We start from the raw sequence: 20,816 nt of genomic DNA, 5'->3' as shown, positions 1-20,816 counted from the left end.
GTGCCTCCTAGAGTGAAATTTACATCAGTGATGATATATAAGATGTAAGCATTCCATGCTGAAATTTAAAGGCATCTCCAGTAATAACTTCAAAAAAAAGGACTTCAGATTTATGAGAGTCTCTTTTTAAATTAAAAATGCAACTCAAAATGTAAGATTTGTTACTAATATAGGCCTCAGTCTTATATGAGGCTAAGGTAAAAAGTGAATGTCTAGACAAACTATCCTTAAATACCAATGGTAAGTTACCAATTGACTTAGGAGAGGCATAGGTACAAGTTCATGAATGAAATCACGTCACGTGACAGCACCTGTGAACGTTATAACAAAAACTAATTTGAACTATGGAAGAACACTAGTCTGAGGAAAAAGCTCCAATTTTGGTGTATTTTAAAAGAAATGCCATTTTATTATTTTTAAGTACAATAAACTGCCATTTAGTCAAACTAATTAAGGAGTGGAGTTTCTAGCTTTGTTTAATTAAGAGTTATGTAACATGTTTGACTTTATCTGTTTTCAGGGAGTTAAAAAAATGGTATATATTTAATACTAATCTTTGGAGTCATGCTAACCATCAGTTTTGCTGCAGAGCAATGTGTTTAGAGTGTCAAGAAGGTGAAGGTAAAACTATACTGATTTCATGACATACTTTAAAGATTGTTCTCTAAAAATAAATCCCTGACATCAACTTGTTTATTTACCGCCCTTCATTTAAATCAGAAATGTGATATGAACTTTACAGTTTAGATTACATTTAGATGTGAGCCCATGTTCCGCATCATTTGGTCAATTACCAAGTGAAGATCCTGTGGGACTCACTGACTAAACAGTTGTGGCATCTGTGTGCCCAGCAAGCCCGTGCTTAAAGCCTGGGACAAGCGGGATAAAAACAAAACACAACTCCACAGTCAATCTTCTTGCAAATGTGGAATTTAGGTAAATTTGAAAACAACCCAACTGAAATCCTCTGAGTCTTAGATATTGAGTCAATAGGATTTTATTCTAATAGGACACCTGGGGCCTTTTGTTTAGTGTCATGATCATAGGATGATATTGATAATACAAAACTCCCTTATGTGGCATAATTAGGAGGAGATTATAGGCTATGAGAATGTTTAGAAAATAGAAAGTAATTACACTATCAGTAACTCAATAGGTTTTCAGAAACCGTTTTCTGGTTCAAACTCTTGTTCTCTGCTCCCCCTGCTGGTGCTACTAGGGCCATTGTGAGACTTGGTAACTCAGAAGCAGGCAAATCAAGGAGTTGAAAGAGTATTTGTTATCTCATCTAATGTTCATAACAATCCTTTGGGACAGGTAAGTATCAGCTCCGTTACACAAATGAGGATGTAGAGCTCGAAAGACCTCAAGCCAGGGCGCCTGGGTGGCTCAGTTGGTTAAGCGACTGCCTTCGGCTCAGGTCATGATCCTGGAGTCCCGGGATTGAGTCCCGCATCGGGCTCCCTGCTCAGCAGGGAGTCTGCTTCTCCCTCTGACCCTCCCCCCTCTCATGTGCTCTCTCTCTCCTCTCATCCTCTCTCTCAAATAAATAAATAAAATCTTTAAAAAAAAAAAAAAAAAAAAAGAAAGACCTCAAGCCAGGTTTTTTCACACTTACACTGTTAGTAACTAAATGCCTCTCACAGACCCTCTGTCACTTTAGGCACCCCAAAAATATTTGGGAAATGAAAGAACAGGCTTCAATCCAAAATCTGTATCCTATCCCTTCTACCATGTTTCCTCTAAATATAACCATTGAACAGAAAAATGTGAATTACCATTTCTATCCAGATGACCCAAGTCAGTAAGAGCCAGAATGAAATTTTGATTTTTAACATTTACTACCTTATCAATTTCATCTGGGTCATGCATAAAGTGTTGTCTTTGCCTCCTTGTAGGGAGACAGGAAGTCAGAGGCAAGGAGAGGAGGAGATATAAAGGACTACAGGTTTGATCTTCTACTTCACCTGTGCCTCCGTCAGATATTACTTGAGGGAGGCTCTTTACTTCAAAGAGAGAGGCAGCCATGCAGGAAAGCCATGTGGCTAAGAACACAGGTTCTAGAATTTAAGGCCTGGTTCTGCCACTTTCTAGTTATGCAACCGTGGACAAGTTCCTTATCTTCTCTGTGCCTCATTATTCCCATACCTAAAGTAGGAATAAGACAATAACTTACCTCATATGGTTGTGGGGACAATCAAATAATCTAAGAAGTTAGCTCAGAGTCTGGAATAGACTTCAAGTTTAGTAAATACTAGCTGTTGTTACCGTTTATCTTAACCTCCAGGAGAGCCATGCAACAAGTTTAGTAGAGCAAAGGAAGCCCTCCCGAAAAATTAAAATTACTGAATTGAGGTTGCTTTTCATCCCCCTTTAACTAAGCTACATAGACTTTGAGGTATTAACGGGAACCAGCCAGTCCTTCAGGTGATCCTGCAAGGGTGACACCACGGGGAAAATATTCATCTATTTGTTGCTTATCTTCATGGACCTTCTCTTCGGCACCTCAAACTTGTGTTAAAAATAAGCTCACAATCTTCACCAGTAATCCTTGCCCACTTCTGTGTATCCCATCTCAGGAGCATTACCACATTGTGTATGTATTTACTGGCTCACTCTTCTATTTTCTCATCCTTTAACTATAAGCCCCTGAAAGGCAGGCTGTTCCATAATTGTTTTTTGTATCTCCATTGATTTTTATAATGTGTAGTTCATGTAGATAATATTTGAAACCTTAGCTATTGATATTATTGTTTGCCTTTAATAAGTGCCCAACAGTAGTGACGGTAAGGCAGAAAAGTCTTTGCTGCACATTCAAGTAAGTGGATTAATGGTGGCTCATTTCTCTAATTAAGCTCGACTAGGGTATTGGCAACCTGTTTGTTTGTTTTTTTTAACATAACCTCAAGATTTTATTGTCTTCATAATAAAACAAAATGTGAAACTTAGAACTAGAACTTGGCCCTTCCTCCCAGTTCAAAATGCTTGCATCCCTTGATAGCCAGCATTCTCTTAGATCTGCAGTTGGGCTCAACACGTTCAAGTCTCAGCACAATCTTCTTTGTACTTTTTAGTGTTTTCCCAAAAAATCAGCTTCATCTGCCCATCATTGCCACTCTATTTCCTGTCATAAAGCCACTTTCCCTGGGCCTAGAGAGAATCATTGCCCTTCTTGTACTGTATCACTTTGTGGGGTAGATGCTTGCTATACTTCTTACCGAAAACTCAGTGGGTTTTAGAAACATTCACCATGTTTGCAAGAGAACTATCAGCACAGAAAGTGGCAAACTTTTTATTCAAGGGCCAGAGAGTAAACATTTTAGGCTTTGCAGGCCATAAGGTCTCTGATCCAACTCCTCAACTTTGCTTTTGTAGTGTGAAAGCAGCCATAGGCAATATACAAATGAATGGGCATGGTAAAATTTTAACTTTGGAAACGGAAATTTGAATTTCATATAATTCCCATGCATCACAAAATATTCTTTTGATTTTCATACAACCATTTAAAAATGTAAAAATGATTCTTAGTTTATGGAGTGCATAAAACCAAGCATTCATTCTTTTCCAGGTAAGGCTAATAGAACAGTACACAGATAGCAAAGGGTCAAACCTCTGACCTTCACATTTCAAAAGTGTAAATGCTGGTGTAAGACGAAGACTTGGAAGAACTGTGGTTAGTCACGACTAAGTTTCTTAATCATCACCCCACTCCCTCCTCCAGCAAACACTAGGTAAAGATTAACTGGGCAGAGAGCAGGGGAAGTTGGAAGGGTGGAGGGAGTTAGGAAAAGGAACCAGAAGAGTTTAGACAGTGGTAGGTCCCTGAGAAGGACCCCTTCACCCTGGGCCTTGCCCCAGGTAGGGGGCTGGAGGAAGTGGGGATTAGAGAACTGCCTGACTCGGTAGGAGATTCTCCTTCCCTCCACCCAATGATGCTCCCAGAAACTTAATGCAACCCTAAGAGAAGAGGGTACCTCAGATTGATGGAGAATAAGTTTCTATGCCTCACCTCCATTCAGAATTGAGGCTTTAAGTAGAAATTAACTGCTATAAAACATAAAGTCATTCTTGCACTCAAGATCATACCCTCTACATAGGCACTCAATTACCTCTCTCAATGTTTCTTTTTAGCCTCCGAAAGTATCTTGAGGTATCATCTTGTGCCTACAAGACCCTAATCACCTGGCTTGCCTCATGGTAGAAACAAGTCTGTTAACAGCTCTATAAAATTCTTCCATTTTAGAATTCTGGCTGTGCTTTAGTGTATTTCTCTTCTTCAAGGGGACTTATCTATAAATGTAATGGCAAGAGACATATTAGAGAATAACAACTCCCTTCCAAGAGAAGCAAATAGAAGCAGAGTGCATTTGAAAGTCAAACTTCAGCTACGAGTAAAATCTTTCCTGGATCCCAAGAGACCCTAGATGCCTGCCTGTCATACTTACATGGCAGAAAATTCCAAGGACCAAGGGTGGAGACATAGCTTATGGAAACTCTGAATGGTACTTTAGATGGAGCATGACATCCCCCAAACAGATATTTTCATGAATTTTACATTTTCAATACATTAAAGGTTTTAAAGATTTATGTTAAGATTGGGTTTTCACAGGTGGCGCCTGGGTGGCTCAGTCATTAAGCGTCTGCCTTCGGCTCAGGTCATGATCCCAGGGTCCTGGGATCGAGCCCCACATCGGGCTCCCTGCTCAGCGGGAAGCCTGCTTCTCCCTCTCCCACTCCCCCTGCTTGTGTTCCCTCTCTCGTTTCTCTGTCAAATAAAGAAATAAAATCTTAAAAAAAAAAAAAAGAATTGTCTTAAAAAAAAAAGATTGGGTTTTCACAGAAGAATCCCTCAGTAGGGTTGATAGTTTGCTCTTTTTTTTTTTTTTTTTTTTAATTTTGACAGTTTCAACTTTCTTTTTCATGAGTGTCTGGTAACTGTTGCCTCCTGGTTGTTGCCTAAGTGCATTTCTAGAAATATTTTATGGTTATTTTCAATCGTGCTTTACTTTTTTTCAGTCAATCCACTTATCACAACATACGGAAGGTATGTAAATACCCTGGTTTCTCTCTCCTATTTGAACCAGCTTGTTAAGGGGTTGTCTTTCATTACACTTTATAGCAAATCATAGTGCCCCAGAAAATGATTTGTAAGTTTAGACCTCAGCTATGTTCATGACTATCTTCCATTGGGTTTTCATAGCTCAACATTCTTAAATGTTTTATTTTCTCTCTCACACAAGCATATATATATATAATAATAGGCTCTATAGAATCAACAAAAGTCTACAATGAGGACCAATTTAAGAGCTTAGTTTATGAATAATTTTTTCCAAAAGTCATCACTAGAAAGTGAAATTATTTCATCATTCATGAAGAATTACTGATGTAAATATCCAACTGCAGAGGGAATGAGAGAGAGAGATTGAGGGGCAGGGTGAAAGAGAGTCTAGATTCCAACGATTGCTCTTAGGTCCCCCACTTCTTCCATCCCATTAAAATCAGCTACTCCAAAACTAAGAATATATTACATTTTGGACTTGACTTGAGATTTAAAAGCTTGAGAGCACTGTCAAACACAAAGCAATGTGTATTTCACTTTTAATGTTAAATAACATGTATTTGATTATTTATGGTCATGTTTTATATAAAGTGCCCTCTTCTTTGTTTTCCCAGGGTCCAAAGGAGTGCCTGGAACATAATAGGTGCTCCATACATTTCTGTCTAAATGCAATAATTGCTTGTTTTCAAAGCACACTGTATTTTTCATCGTTGTTATTCATTCATTTTAGGTTAAAGAATTTGACACCAATTTTACATATGAGCAACAGTCAGAGTTCTCCTTGGAGTCAAATATTAATTATATATTTCAAGTGAGATGCCAAGAAACAGGTAAAAAGTATTGGCAGCCCTGGAGTTCACCCTTTTCTCATAGAACAGCTGAAACAGGTGAGTGTATTTATATATTTAATCTCTTAGGCTTTTCTTTTGACCTCTGTCTTTTCTATATATATATATGTATATATATATGTATATGTATATATATATATACATATACTTTCTTCTTGACGTAACAAAATTGACAAAACTATTGTCAGGCAGGTGGTTACATTTAAATTGTCATTTTGTTTTGATTTTGTTAAGGCTGACTACAATTTATGTAATGGTTCTCAAACATTCTTGGGCATAAAACCCAATTAAAACCACCTGGTATGAATGTTCATTGTCCCTGCTCCCAGAGGGTCTGTGTCCACCAGTCTAAGGGAGTGGGTGGGTGGGGGTGCTCAAGAGTAAGCATTTCTTACAAACATCCGGACTGACTATGAAGCATGTAATTATCTAAGACTTTGTTTTGAAACACATTATTAAGAGTTACGTTAAACTCCTTAGACCACTCTGATGAAATATATTCTCCTAAGAGAGACACAAATCAAATCATATCAATAAATATTGATTACCTACTGTGTGCAAAGTAATCAGAAAGTTAATGGGATTATTTAATTCTCTTCTCAGCAAAATCTAGCTGACCTATTGTTTAGATATTTCCCTGCTCTTAATATGATTAGTTTAATTTTCTATCCAGTTACACATGTCATTCAATAAAATCTTGGCTAAATAGACTTCAATAGTAAGCAAACAAAGTGAATCTATTAAGTGTCGTAATACTCCATAATGGCTCCCATTAACCTCATGATGTTTATTATAGGGAGCTTATATCTTAGATTGAAATTTTTCTTTTCAGAGCTGAAGCACTTAATTATAATCACAGGATTGTTAATACCATCTTTATTATAATAATATAGCATCTTAGAACTGAGGTTGTTTTTTTTTTTTTTAAGCACTTTGGCATACATTATAAACGTTGATGGCTGCCACATCAGCAGAGGGAATGAAATGGCAGACTAAACAATTCTTTTGGCGCCCCCTAATGCCCAAATCTTAGAAATGCATTATCAAGGGAATAATTTGCAACGCCATCAGTTCCTTTTTATTTTTATTTTTTATTAAAGATTTTATTTACTTATTTGAGAGAGAGAGTAAGAGAAAGAGAGTATAAGCAAGGGGGAGCGGCAGAGGGGGAGGGAGAAGGAGGCTCCCTGATGAGCAGGGAGCCTGATGTGGGACTCGATCCCAGGACGCACGGATCATGAGCTGAGCTGAAGGCAGATGCTTAACTGACTGAGCCACCCAGGCGCCCTATCAGTTCCTTTTTAAAAGTTAGTTTTTAAATTAAATATTCTTTTTTAAATTTATATTGCTAAAAGTTCTTAGGACTTTAGGTGCCATTTTATAACAGTGAGAATTTAGTTGATAAGTCAGTTATTTTTAAATGAAATTTAGAATTGTCCATCAAGATGATTCAAATTCATAACTAATATTTACTTACCACTTGCAAAGTACTACTATGTATAAGCCTGTCTGATCTTTACACCAGCCATATTTGGTAGTCAACTTGGCACCATTTTACAAATGAGAAAACTGAGGCATGACTTGCTAAATAGCACATTGCTAGTGACTAATAGTGCCTAAACAAGAACACACGTTTTCTTAGTCATCACCAGCTCTCAGCAATTTCATCAATTTCTTTCTTTAACTGATTACATCAAAGTAAAGGAACAGCTTATTAAAATATTCTACAAGTTAAATATAGGACCACAAATGTTCTCCTTTAAAGGCAAAGGTCCTAAATCTCAGGTGGAAGAAAATAGAAACCACAGCCACCCTACAATGAGTCTAAATGTAAAGTCTTTGTTTCCTAATGGGAAAAAAAAATCACTTAAGAGGCAAAAATGCTAGTTAAAATTAAATATCCCTGAAAACCTGCATCTATCCAATTTAATACGTAGCTAAGAGGAACCATAAACTTCTGGTACAAATTTCTTCTAAGACACATTAAATGAAAAATGGTGACTATGTGTAGGGAAAGTGCTAATATTAAATCTTTTCGAAATTTCTTTTTTTTTTGTTAGTAAAAGCAATGCAAATTTATTGTAATCTACAACCTAGAAATAACTGCTGTTTACATTTTTTTAGCTAATGTTTTTTCCTGTGCACATATTTTTATTATTGAAGTATAATTAACATACAATGATATATTAATTTCAGGTGTATGGCATTGATTCAACAATTCTACACATTAATCACCATAAGTGTAGTCACCATCTGTCATCATACAACATCTTTATCATATTATTTACTATATTCCCTATGCTGTAATTTTCATCTTCATGACTTATTTATTGTATAACTGGAAGTTTGTACCTCTTAATTCCTTTATCTATTTTATCCATCCGCCCCCCCACCTCCCCTCTGGCAACCACCAGTTCTTTGTATTTAAGAGAGAGGTTGTTTGTTCATTTGTTGTGTTTTTTATATTCCACATATAAGTAAAATCATAGGTATGTGTCTTTCTCTTGTCATTTTTTAAATGATTGGTGTTGTGGTGTATATATTGTTTTATATCCTGATTTTCTTACTTAGTCTCCCTTGTTAAGTTAAAAAATCTATTTAATGGCCACACAGTGTATGGATGTACTATAATACATTGAATCCTTTCCCTATTTCAACAATATCTAGGTTATTCCAATTTTTCCATTATCAATAAACTTCTTGGAATAGCTCTTTATATAAACTCTCCTTATGTGTTTAGATTTTATTGAATCAAGACTTAAGCACATTTTAAGATGCTTGATGCAAGTTGCCAAATTGCTTTTTAATAAATCTTTAATATTAATTGCTTTTTAAAAAGATATCTAGGAAAAGACAGTCGTTCATTTAGTCATTCATGAAATATTCAAATAGCCTCTACCATGCACCAGCCACTTGCTATGTACTTGCAGAATCTCCGTGAACAAAGGAGACAAAGATCTCTGACTTTTAGAGAAGACAGTAAAAACGATCATAAAAAAATAAATTACATAGCACTATAAATACCTTATAAATAAAAGCAGTAAGAATCAAACCTCACAACTGAAGTTTGAAGTGCTTCACAATTGAAAAAATTAAAAGATACAATTTCTGTAATACTTTAATTAACCAACCTGTTTGATAATGGGGCTTTTTGACCAGCCAGTTTTCCCACTAATTAAAGGTTCATTTATTTATGAAGAAAGACAGCTCAGACAATAATGATCCTTCTGTAGGAATTTGTTATTTTACTTTCTAAAATCCTTATGTATGTATCACTGAGGCGATTTATCTCAAAGCAATGTGTTTTCAAAGTTATGCTGAGATGGTACTGCAGGGCAAATCATGCAGTAGATATGGCTTGTCCTGCAAACCCCCCAGCATTCTTCTGTATCGCTTTCCTTGGTCTTTAAAAACCTAGTCTCCAAACAAACAAACAAACAAACAAACACATTTATAGTAAGAGTTAAATGGTTTATTAGCCTTATTTTCTTTTTCTTCCTTAGAGTATTTGGACTTTATTTTTTTTTAAGATTTTATTTATTTATTTGACAGAGAGAGAGAGCACAAGCAGGGGGAGCAGCAGACAGAGGGAGAGGGAGAAGCAGGCTCCCTGCTGAGCAAGGAGCTGGATGCGGGGACTCCATGTGGGGCTCCTTGTGGGGCTCCATCCCAGGACCCCAGGATCATGACCTAAGCTGAAGGCAGACACTTAACCAACTGAGCCACCCAGGCACCCCGTGTATTTGGGCTTTGATGGAAAGCAAAGTCTTATACTAAGAAAGAAAGAAATAAACCTCAGAATATAATATCAGGCTTTAGCAAACACACAGGAGAAGTTTCTCTAGATTGGAGATGCATATTTTTTATCCTGGTGATAAATAGTGTATGCAAATAATAGAAAATAAAATAGTATAATATAACTTATATATTATATAATTTATATATAGTATATGTGAATTATAAGATATAAATATGAATTATATATAATACATAATTTGTATTATATTATCTACAAAATATATAAATATAAATAATATAATATAAATAGATAATAGTTAACATCTATTGGATGCTTACCATGTGTTTGGTACTGTGGTAAGCATTTTACATATGAATTGTCCTTTACTTATCACTAAAGCCCTATAAAAGTTTTATTTCAATTGTACAGATGAAGATGAGGCCCAGGGAGGTTAAGCAGTTTTGCCAAACATTATAAAGCTGGTAGCAGTAAAGCCAGGGCAATTCCAGCACCTGCACTATAGCTTTGCTGGTCTTCCTCAGAGACCTAAGAGCGTCCTGTGCCAACCTCCTCCCCTCAGCCACTGAACGAAATCCTCCTCTATACATTAGCTAAAAATAAGACAATGCCAGGAGAAGTTCACTTTTAATGTAATGTTTGTTATGAAAATGCAAATACATGAGAAAAGAGGGAACCACAGGATGCTATCGACTAATTCTATATTGGCCTGAATACAAGATGTGGACGCAGGTTTGTGTTATGGCAATGAAAATGAAACCACAGGACTCCAGGAACCTGGAGAATAGGGAATAGGATGGAGCAGTCTGAGATAAAGACAAAGTATAGGTGGAAAAAGTGGTTCTCTTAAAGACAGGACCTCCATGGGCAATTCATAATGTGTTTTTCCAGCTGGTCCTGGTCCAATAAAATGTCTAGAAAGCAGTGCTTCTTAGAGTGGAGTCTGCGGACGATCTGCACTGGAAATGCTTGGGTACAAGTTTAAAATGCAGATTGCTGAGCCTCTAGCCAAGTGATACTTCTGCAGTGAAGTGTAAGGACCACTGCTCTAGGGGTTAGGCACACCCTTCAAGAGAGAGAAGCATCATGAAAAATGACGTAGGGTGTGGGCAGGAAATGTGGACAGAAACGGGGAGACCTGATTGCCCAAGCTATTGCCTTAGTAACAGTGGTTTTGGGGGTCAGAGCAGGGTGGGTACATGAGAATTTCAGGCCATTATCTCTAGTACTATCTGGTCACCTCTCTGCTTCCTCTTCCTCCTGCCCACTGCTTCCTGAGTTACTGAGCACTCCAGCCCACCTGGGCAGCCCAGGATCCCCAGAAGCACAGGATGCAGGACCGTTGTGCCACTGAACCATCATGTCCCATGCTACCCCCTCTGCCCAGACCCTGCCCTGCCTCTGGATGTGAAGCTTCGGTTGAAGCTCTGAGAACCACTGAGGGCTGCTGAAGTTGGAGCTTCTAGGCTACCAACCTGGAAAGTCACTATAAAACATTCCTGGGGTCTTTAAGCAGTACAGAAAGAGCCCCAAAGGGGAAAAGATAATCTGTGAGTGTAGAAAGCCAACACTGAAAATGTGAAAGTCAGTTCCCTAAATTCAATAATACTGATTAAAAAAAAAAAAAAGGTGAACAGATGACTTTTGAGCAGGAGTGTTGTCCAGCTCTGCTGTATAAAGTCTCTTTGCAATGAAGGAAAGGCACAGGCTCCATAATCCCTTTAATGACAAGTCAGAGGCCTGAGGGAAGGGCAGTCATATTTCATAATGATTAATTAACTTGCTTGAACTGCTACTTGAAGTAGGAAAGTTTCCCAGAGAAATCATATTATTCTTTTTTTGACAATTCTCCAGAGGAAGGCAAGTATGAGCAAGATATTAAACCACACTGTGTTTTGTTCTCACCCAACACCATTGGTTGTTGCATTACTAATGACTCCTTAAAGAGTCTCATTAATTTTTCAGAACTTTTAGGGACTACAAGAGGAAAAAAAACCAAAAGTTATGTCAATGGAACTAAATATAAGTGATATTAAATAGAACGCAGATTAGAGGCTGGTACACAGAATTGTACTTTTTCAAAAATTCTGTTACTTGTAATTAGAGGTTTCGGATTCATTCACATTGAGATGGATTATAAATGTATAGATTCATGATTACTAAACCAGGTTAAACAGACACACAGTGTTCCCTGAAATACTATCAGTTTAATCATCTGGATTTATTTAATCTTCTTCATGTCCTATTCCTAATGAAGAATCAGAGTTCTGTAGAATAAAAAAAATAATGCATAAGAGTTTTACAATCTCTCTGAGGTTCACGATATCCACTAATAAAGAATAAAGATTATGCTTTTCTATGACAAAGTAATAATCTTCTGTATCAGTTTCCTATTGCTGTTTAGCAAGTTATTACAAACATAAGCCACATGCTATGTGGCTTAAAACAATACAAATTTACCATTTTATAATTCTGGAGGTGAGAAATCTAAAATCGGTATCACTGGGCTAAAGTCAAGATATCAGCAAGGCTATGTTCTTTCTGGAGGCTCTAGGAGAGAATCAGTTTCACCGTCTTTTCCAGATTCTAAAGGCTGCCCTCATTTCTTGGCTTGTGGCCCCATCTTCCATCTTCAAAGCCAGAAGCATAGTGTCTTCCAATCTCTTTCTCTCTGAACCTCCTGCCTTCTTCTTGTAAGGACTCTTGTGATTTCGTTTGGACCCACCCCTACAATCTAGGATAATTTCCCAATCTCAAGTCCCTTTTGCTATATAAATTATATAAATATATATATAAATGTATATTTGCTATATAAATTATATAATATATATTTATTTATAAATATTTAATAAAACCACAGAAAATAATTATAAATATAGCTAAATATAAATATAACAAATAAATATTTGCTATATAAATTATATAAATATATATATAAACTCAAAAGTTCCAAGGATTGGGACATGGACATTTTGGGGGAGGTAGGATGATCACTATTTGTCCTACCACATCTCCTCACCTATCTAACCCCAGCACCTATTACTGCAATTTTTACTGTCATTGTGATTTGATACCAGCAAAAAAAATAAATAAATAATAATAAATAAATTGATTCTCTCAACAGAAAAGGAATTATTGGAAAGATAGCTAGAAACCAGTAGAAGGGCGGGCAAAATGGTACTAAGTAGGATACAAGGGAGAGCAGGAGACAGAACCACAGCCAAAACTGCAGCCCATGAAGAATCTGGTGAGGACCCTGCAGCTGGCACACGGCCACTGCCTGCCCTGTGCCCTGCTTGGACTCCCCATGGTGTTACTGTTACCAGACCCTGAACATAGATGCTGCTATAAGAAATTTCCTGGAGCTGAGTGTTCTGTGTCAGTGGAGGGAGGAAAGCATCTGATCGGGTAGGTTTAAGTCATCTGCTTGTAGCTACCTGCTGGCAATGGGGAGAGGGAGTCTTTGTTCCATTGAGGCTTCCACAGTGGGAAGCCTTACCTGCTTCTTACCTATTTTAGGATGCCCACAAAGAAGTATGTCCAGGTGCTGGACATGTGATCACAATACATATATTTCTCTTTCTTACCTTCTTCTCCATATACATACCAAGTACTTAGAGCCTAGGAACATAAGCATGAAGATAATCCCTTGAATACATCTAAGCACACCCTCCTATCCTTAATACACAAGGATGACACTGTAACTCATTAAATGATTCATCGTTTGACTTATTTTTCTAGGTGTGGTAATGAGTTTGTTCTGACATATGATTTTCCCTGCCTTGTGCTTCCGGTGCCTATTCGATACGTCTGCCCATTGTCTTCTGCTTTGCCAACTGACTCAGACTAGTGTCAAATCCTTATCCTTACCCTTAGCCCAATAATGTTGAATTCCAACCCTAGAACTAAACTGGCCTGGGGAAATAGCATGTAAACACTGTGAAACAGCTGAGATTATTAGAAGAAGGAGATTAGAAAGAGAGAACACAAAAAGAGATGTTTGTGTTTTAAGAAAAATAATTTGAAAAACACCCATTGTCTCTATTAATATGACACCTCTTATATCTAGAACCTACTGAAAGAAGGATCTAGAAAGGTTATTGTGTCAGCTCTGGTCAAAGCCTTTAAGATATAGGCCTCAGGTAGCATGGCTTTGACACCAAGATTGGCAAAGGCAAAAGTAAATAAAGAAGACTTATAAATGTCCATACCCTTTGGACCAGTAATTCCGCTAACAGAAATCTAGCCTTAGGAAATAAAGAGAGAGACGCCTGGGTGGCTCAGTCGGTTAAGCATCTGCCTTCCACTCAGGTCATGATCTCAGGGTCCTGAGGTTGAGTCCCACATTGGGCTCCTTGTTCAGTGGGGAGCCTGCTTCTCCCTCTGCCTGCAGCTTGTCCTGCTTGTGCTCTCTCTCTCTCTCTGACAAATAAATAAATAAAATCTTTTTTAAAAAAAAGGAAATAAGGAGAGATATAGGAAAAAGATTTATGTACAATGATATTTATCCAAAAACTAATTATATAATAAGAATTTGGAAACCATCTAAAAGTCCAATAATAGCAATAGCTAATGCTTATTAAGCTTCCAATCTGTGTAAGGCACGGTACTAAGTGCTTGATATGAACTATCCCATAGATCTCAGGGGTGAAGTGCTGTTATTATCCCGTTTTACAAATGAAGACACTGGTCACAGAGGGGTTCAGCAACTTACCCAGAGCCATGCAACTCCAGGTGGTGGAGCCAGGATTTGAAGTGAGTTTTGTCTGAATCCAAAGATGGCATTTGAAACCACCAAGCCAGACAGTTTCTCAACAGGGCAATGACTGAATAAATACAGTACAAACATGATGAAATATTAAATCGTTATTAGCATGACAGTTTTGAACAATTTTTAATAAAATGAGGAAATGTTCATGACATAATATTGAAAGAAAGAAAAAAACAAGACACAACACTTAGTAAAGAGAATGATCTTCACTAGGGTACAGAGATACACAAAAGACTGTTAACAAATATTTTTTTAAAAAAATGATTGCTTCTAGTCTGTGAACAAATATAAAATTGTACTTTCTTCTCCATACTCTTCCATACTCTTCAAGCATCCTACAATTAGTGTGCCTTGCTTGTATAATCAAAGAAAATAGTTGGCTTTCAGAAGGGAAGTAACTGTAGGCTGGAAGATTCTAGGAATCCATGCTGCATGGGTCACCAGAGCCCATTGTGGTGTGGGCTGGAGTCTTAAAAGGCCAAGCAGCTCTAACAAACCGTGGCCAGCCCCCAGAGGAGCAATGGGTAAGTCTCAGCATGGGGGCAGCTGTAGCAGGACTGACTGAGCTGCCCCATCCAGAGCCATCCTGCTGTGGAAGTGAGGTTATTAATTAATGGAGCCAGTGACCGGCACAAACTACGTGTCAGGACTGGATGGGAATTTTCACTCTTTGACCGCTACCTAGGTGACTTCAGTTAAGCCATCTATCCTTTTTACACCTTTGTTTCTTCATCCGTGAAATGAGGACAATAGTATTTTCTGCCTGATTAGGTTGTTGTAAGGATTAAATGAGAGAAAGCATGTAAAGTCTAGTACATTACCTGGAGAATACTTAGTACTCAATGAATGGTCACTTAAAAAGAATAATAAAATACACTTTGCCTCATGGTATAGGCATAGAGTGAAAAGACTCAGGAGACGGATTTGGTATCATCCCTCAGATACAGACGAAATACATTATGACTAAAACCAAGTACTTTTGAGCAGATTTGATTAAAATAGGCTGGCATTTGATAGGGTACAGAATGTAGTTATGTTATATGTTTCTGGTCTTGTTCAAGAATAGGAGACTACATATTTTTGTTTAAAAACTACTCTAACTTCTCTCTAAATTTCGTTTAAATGCACTGTCTTTGGCAAGATTAATTCTAAAGTCTGATACCGGTTTGTATAAGATGTATAAAAATTCTTACCAAATTAGAGATAATTTGAGTTTCTGAGTATACTCAGGTATGTGCTGTGAGGGAAACAAGCAGGGACAGAACTGTCTCATTATGAATATAGCACCATAGATATTAAATTAATAATGAAAATATCATGAGATTTTTCTAGCACATTAGGCAACAACACACTGATGATTAGAGCTGATAGACATAAATGTTTTTTAGTTACAAAGTTTCCGTGTGTGTGTGTACATCATTCTGCGTCTGCGAATGCTTTTCTGTGTCAAAATACTTGGAAATACTATAAAATACTCACGGCAAGTGGATTAAGAGGATAGGATCAGGGATGGTTCTTTTTCTCTCCCTTTTATTTTTCCTCTTAAAATTCTTCTCTCTATTAAGGTTACTGCTTTTATAATGTAAGTATTAGGTATGATTTAAAAGAAATGACCCTAGCCACTTGGTGGCAGTATACCATGAAAAATATACACTATACAGCTTCATTTCAGTCCTATGCTTAAAAATTTTGTCATTGGCTTGATTTCTTCTCTGACAATCTTGTTTGCAAATTGTCTTACTTCAGATATCTGATTCTTTGTGAAATTACCCTCTGATAATTAATCATCTCTTTTAAATGACTTTAATCTAATTTAAATTAATGCACCTGGTTGATTTGAAACTATGATAACAAAAAGACCCTAAAGGATGATTGTGTTTATTCTCCCTATCAGGGCTAATAAAGCCCTAGTTAGATATGAACATTATGTTTATGTGAAACAAGTTAATAACTGAAGTTTCACTGCTAAATAATCACCTGTACTTTATACAACAGAATTAAGTTAACCTGCATTAAAAGCCACAGCACCACATATTACTTTTAAATAAAAATGCTAATTATAAAATAATGAAAGTGAAAACAAAAATAATCTAGCAACATATGCTATAAACCCATGATCTTGCCAAGTAGAAAATTGTGTTACATTTTAATGTAATATGTCTAGTCTTAAAATTTCAAAATAATGTAGATGCAGACTCCTGCTTGGGCTCCCGAAGACTGAACATCAGCCTACAAAATACTAATTTAGATGAATAAACCTGGCTGGTGACCATTGGGGCATAACCTTGCTCCCAGAGTTTGATGGAACCGCATACTTGGAAACAAAAGAGACTTAGTGAAGCATTGAGAAGCCAAAAAGAATTTCTGATTTGTCACAATTCACAGTGCAACATTTTCCTCTCACTGTAGAGAAGACAGAATAAAAACACAGAAAAGAACTTTTGGCTCTTCTGATGTTTTCATCTTCTAAAATTCCCTACCCATTGTTCTTAGAAAACTACTGAGCCCATGCCTGCACCCAGGTCAACCTTTTTCAAAAATTTCCAAAGACCATAGGAATCTTTTTATTGAAACTCCATGATATTTTTCTCAAAGAGAGCTGTCTGGGCCACTTAGCTTGTTATACAAGCCTGTGATACCATGGTGGCAGTTAAAGCTGCCTCAAGTCGTGATTTCTCCCTGGCCCCATGAGTAATTCTTCAAAAAGAAAAATCTGAACACTAAAATCACAATAACTGAATAAATAGGGCTTGAGGCACTCTTGGGAATCCAGAGCTTAGAACCATTTTCAGGAATGTCTCTGTCAGCTGGAAGAATAGTGTCCTTGAAGTCACCTCTGGAAGCTTTTAATTCTCAGGAGGGAGGAGATGAGTAAGAAAGCTCCAGGACTCTTTTGGGTTCAGACTGAAAGCGAGTTAGCTGCCAAGGCTGCTCACCACACCCCAGTCAGAAGCTTTCATTAGCCGTGTCCTGACAGTCTTTATGACTAGACAGGGCTGGCCAGGATCTTAGCCAGTGGGAAAGGAGCAGAGGGAAGTCATTAATAGCATTCCACCCCTGTGTTATAACCTCAAAGTGTCTGCTAATCAAAATTGGGCTTCTTCTATGGAGCCAAGATACTGTTCACCAACAGTATGTCAAAGATTGTGCAAAGACAAAAGTGACACATCTTGGAGGCTCTTTAGGAGACCTAAACTTTATTGCATCATCTGTTGGAAGGAATCAAGTAGAGACCAGTTATTGTGCATTTTTTGGTCAGTGAACTAAATAAAGCTCCTTGGTATTTGTTGCCTAGAAGCCTCATGAAATTAGAGTACACACCTTGAAGTTTTATAAACCCTAGGTAGTTTTTATTGTCCTTTCAGTGTTTCCTTCTTTAGGATTTGCCCAATTAAATAAAAAGGAGAAGAAAAGACACAACACATACTTGAAGGCCTTTGCTTTTATTCAACTTTCAAGCCTATTAAAGTGTACTTTAATCATCTCCAAACAAGTGAAGAAACCCTTATAAGAATGTGGGTAACGTGAATGCAAAATGTAAGAAGCTCACCCTATTTTCGTTTTGTTGAAGTTCCCCAGGTCACACGGAAATCATTCCAACATGATACTCAGAATTCTGGGCATCTAACTGCGTCCATCTTTAAAGGACACCTTACTTCTGGTAAGAAAATACTACTTGGGTTTTTTGGGTAGTCTTTACTAATCATCCATTTGAATCCTCCAACTGAAAAATCATGTGTCAGGCATAAATTTCTTGATAATAAGATATGCTATATGATTTCTATAGGAAAATAATCAATAAAGATCCACTTAAAACTGAATTTAAAGAATGATTTAGGTGGACTTTGCCAGCTTTTGCTATGGGTTGAATACATTTTCATTTCAATGGGTGCTGGGGCTCAAGACCCCTAAACTCCTTCTTAAAAAAAACATTTTTTGAGTGTCTACCATGTGCTAGGAGGTTGTATAAATCATTTATTCAATCTTCAAAACAATCAGATGAGACAAGTGTCATATATCTATTTTATAGATGGGAAAACTGGAGCTCAGAGAGGCTAAGGAACTTGTCCAAGGTCACACTAAGTGACAGACTAAAATTCAAATCCTATTTTTCAAATCCTGAAATCTGTGCTCTTTCTCTTGTATAAACCAGCTCCTGTTTTGTTAGTATGACTCAGTATTTTCCTTTGATTAGCTTACCTAAATGTTTTAGGCATAAAAAGTTATGAGATCAGGTTGTGCAATGGACAAATATAACTCTAAATAGAAATTTCAAATTGAAAAACTTTAGGCATAACTATTTCACCTCTGACCACTGGTAGACCATTTATCTCCCTGCATAGAAATCTGGCACGAATAGTATGAGAATTTTTGCAGGTTACATTTACATTCTTGGGACTTTCATTCACTTAGTCAACAAATATTCATTAAGCAACTACTATGTGCCAGGCACTGTTCTGGGTAGGGAATCAGCAGTAAAAAAAATGAACACAGGCCCTGTCTTCATGGAGCTTCCATTTTGGACAGATGGGGAGAAAAACAATAAACAGAACAACAACAAGAGAAGAGTCAGGTGGCAGTTGAGTATTATAAAGAAACATGAAGCAAGGTGAGGCCACTCTGAATGTGTACATGTAAATCAATGAGCAAAGTGCTTAGGCCCCATACAGACACCTACCAGGTCTGCACCTTGATATTTCTGTGGGAACTGGGGAGGCCAGGAGCTCACAGAAGCCCTATTAGATAGGTGTTATGATCCCTATTTTACAGAAGATATGTTACAGAGCACTTGAGTTTCAGTGAGTTTATAATTATGCCTTGAGGTTACAGGGCTGGTAAGAGGCAGAGCCCAATGTGAACCCACATACCTCCGGTTGTCTCTTGATGACTCTGCTATATCCTTAGACCCCTATGCCTGGCAGCCTGGCCCCAGTTATTGTGGGACTTCTCTATTCTCTCCCAGGCACTAATGCCCAAAGGTATGTGGCACCATTAGTTGTATGAGATCTTCAGCAATAGAGTTTTAGTCCAAGAAAAACACTAATTCCATATCTCCCTTGGGATTTGGTGGGGCGGGGGGGGGGGGGGTGTTTGTTGTTGGTTTTTTTTTAAGACTTATTTATTTGAGAGAGAGAGAGAGCACGTGCACATGCAAGCTGGGGGAGGGGCAGAGGGAGAGAGAGAATCCTCAAGCCGACTCCCCACTGAGCAGGGAGCCCACCGTACAGGGCCCAACACAGGACGGTCCCAGTGCTCAATCCCAGGACCCTGGGATCATGACCTGAGCCAAAGTCGGATGCTTAACTGACTGAGCCACCCAGAATCCCCCACCCCCACCCCCAGGACTTTGGAGTAAGCTAAGCTACACTGGCCTGGCCCCTGCTCACCAGTTGGCTTTAGGAGAGGGACCAGGCAGCCTGGAGACCCCCAGGTGCATGTCAGGTGCAGCTGGGAAATAATGAGGGCAGGGCCAGTGAAGTGTCTGCCACATAGTAAGTATCTGATAAATATTTGCTAAAGGGAATGAGGAAGGAAGGAATGAGAGATGGAAAGGAGGCCAATATCCATCATCACTCAGAACTCCAGTGTGATAGTCATGTCTCAATGATAGTTTATATTTGAAAATAGAAAACAAGGGACACCTGGGTGGCTCAGTCGGTTAAGCGTCTGCCTTCAGCTCAGGTCATGATCCCAGGGTCCTGGGATCGAGTCCCACATCAGGCTCCTTGCTCAGCGGGGAGCCTGCTTCTCCCTCTGCCTTCTACTCCCCCTGCTTGTGCTCTCCCTCTCTATCTCTGACAAATAAATAAAATCTTTAAAAAAAAAATAGAAAACAGGATTTTTTTTACAAACTAGGGAGAAAATGTGATGAGCCTAGTAGGTAACATAGTTGAATATATCATATTAATTACTTAAAGATTTGGGGTGATTAAGCGATGCTTCAAAACGCAAGAAAAGCATTGTTTTTAAGATAAAATGTGAGTGCAAGATATATAGCAACTTGAATTTCTTTCTCATATATTGTTTTAAGTAGAGCAAATGTCCTTTCTCGGCAGAAAAAATTCATGAACAATACATTTTGAAGAATGGTGACAAGTTCTACATAACTTCTGTCTTGCTCGAAAGGTTAAAAAGAAAACCCAATAAACCTCAGTTGTGATTGTGGCCAGCTTTAGACTCTGTTACCAGCAACTGGGAATTCTCACTTGTGTCAGACAAAACAAATGAGGTTCATCACTAAACCCTTTTATATAAAATATGCATGCACAAGCTCAGAAAAAATGTCTAATGCTGACCACATCTGCCAGAGATGCACTTCTAGAAACCCACTGATACCAGATACGTGCGGCCCAATTTTCTCAGAAAAAAATGTATTGTCGT

General features: G+C 37.8%; 1 protein-coding gene across 1 annotated transcript in view; it reads left to right on the top strand.

Annotated features, from left to right (window-relative positions):
• The window catches only part of IL23R (interleukin 23 receptor), a 56,622-nt gene that overhangs the window by 28,386 nt on the left and 7,420 nt on the right, over positions 1–20,816 (top strand). Inside the window, exons 7-8 of the mRNA XM_032416499.1 lie at positions 5,790–5,946; positions 18,007–18,096. Coding sequence (XP_032272390.1) covers positions 5,790–5,946; positions 18,007–18,096 — 247 coding nt within the window. The remainder of the gene's footprint in view (positions 1–5,789; positions 5,947–18,006; positions 18,097–20,816) is intronic.

The sequence above is a fragment of the Phoca vitulina genome, unplaced genomic scaffold (genome assembly GCF_004348235.1).
Source record: "Phoca vitulina isolate PV1807 unplaced genomic scaffold, GSC_HSeal_1.0 scaffold2, whole genome shotgun sequence".
NCBI lineage: Eukaryota > Metazoa > Chordata > Mammalia > Carnivora > Phocidae > Phoca > Phoca vitulina.
Note: the sequence above shows the minus strand (reverse complement) of the source record. Positions and strands in the feature narration are given on the sequence as shown.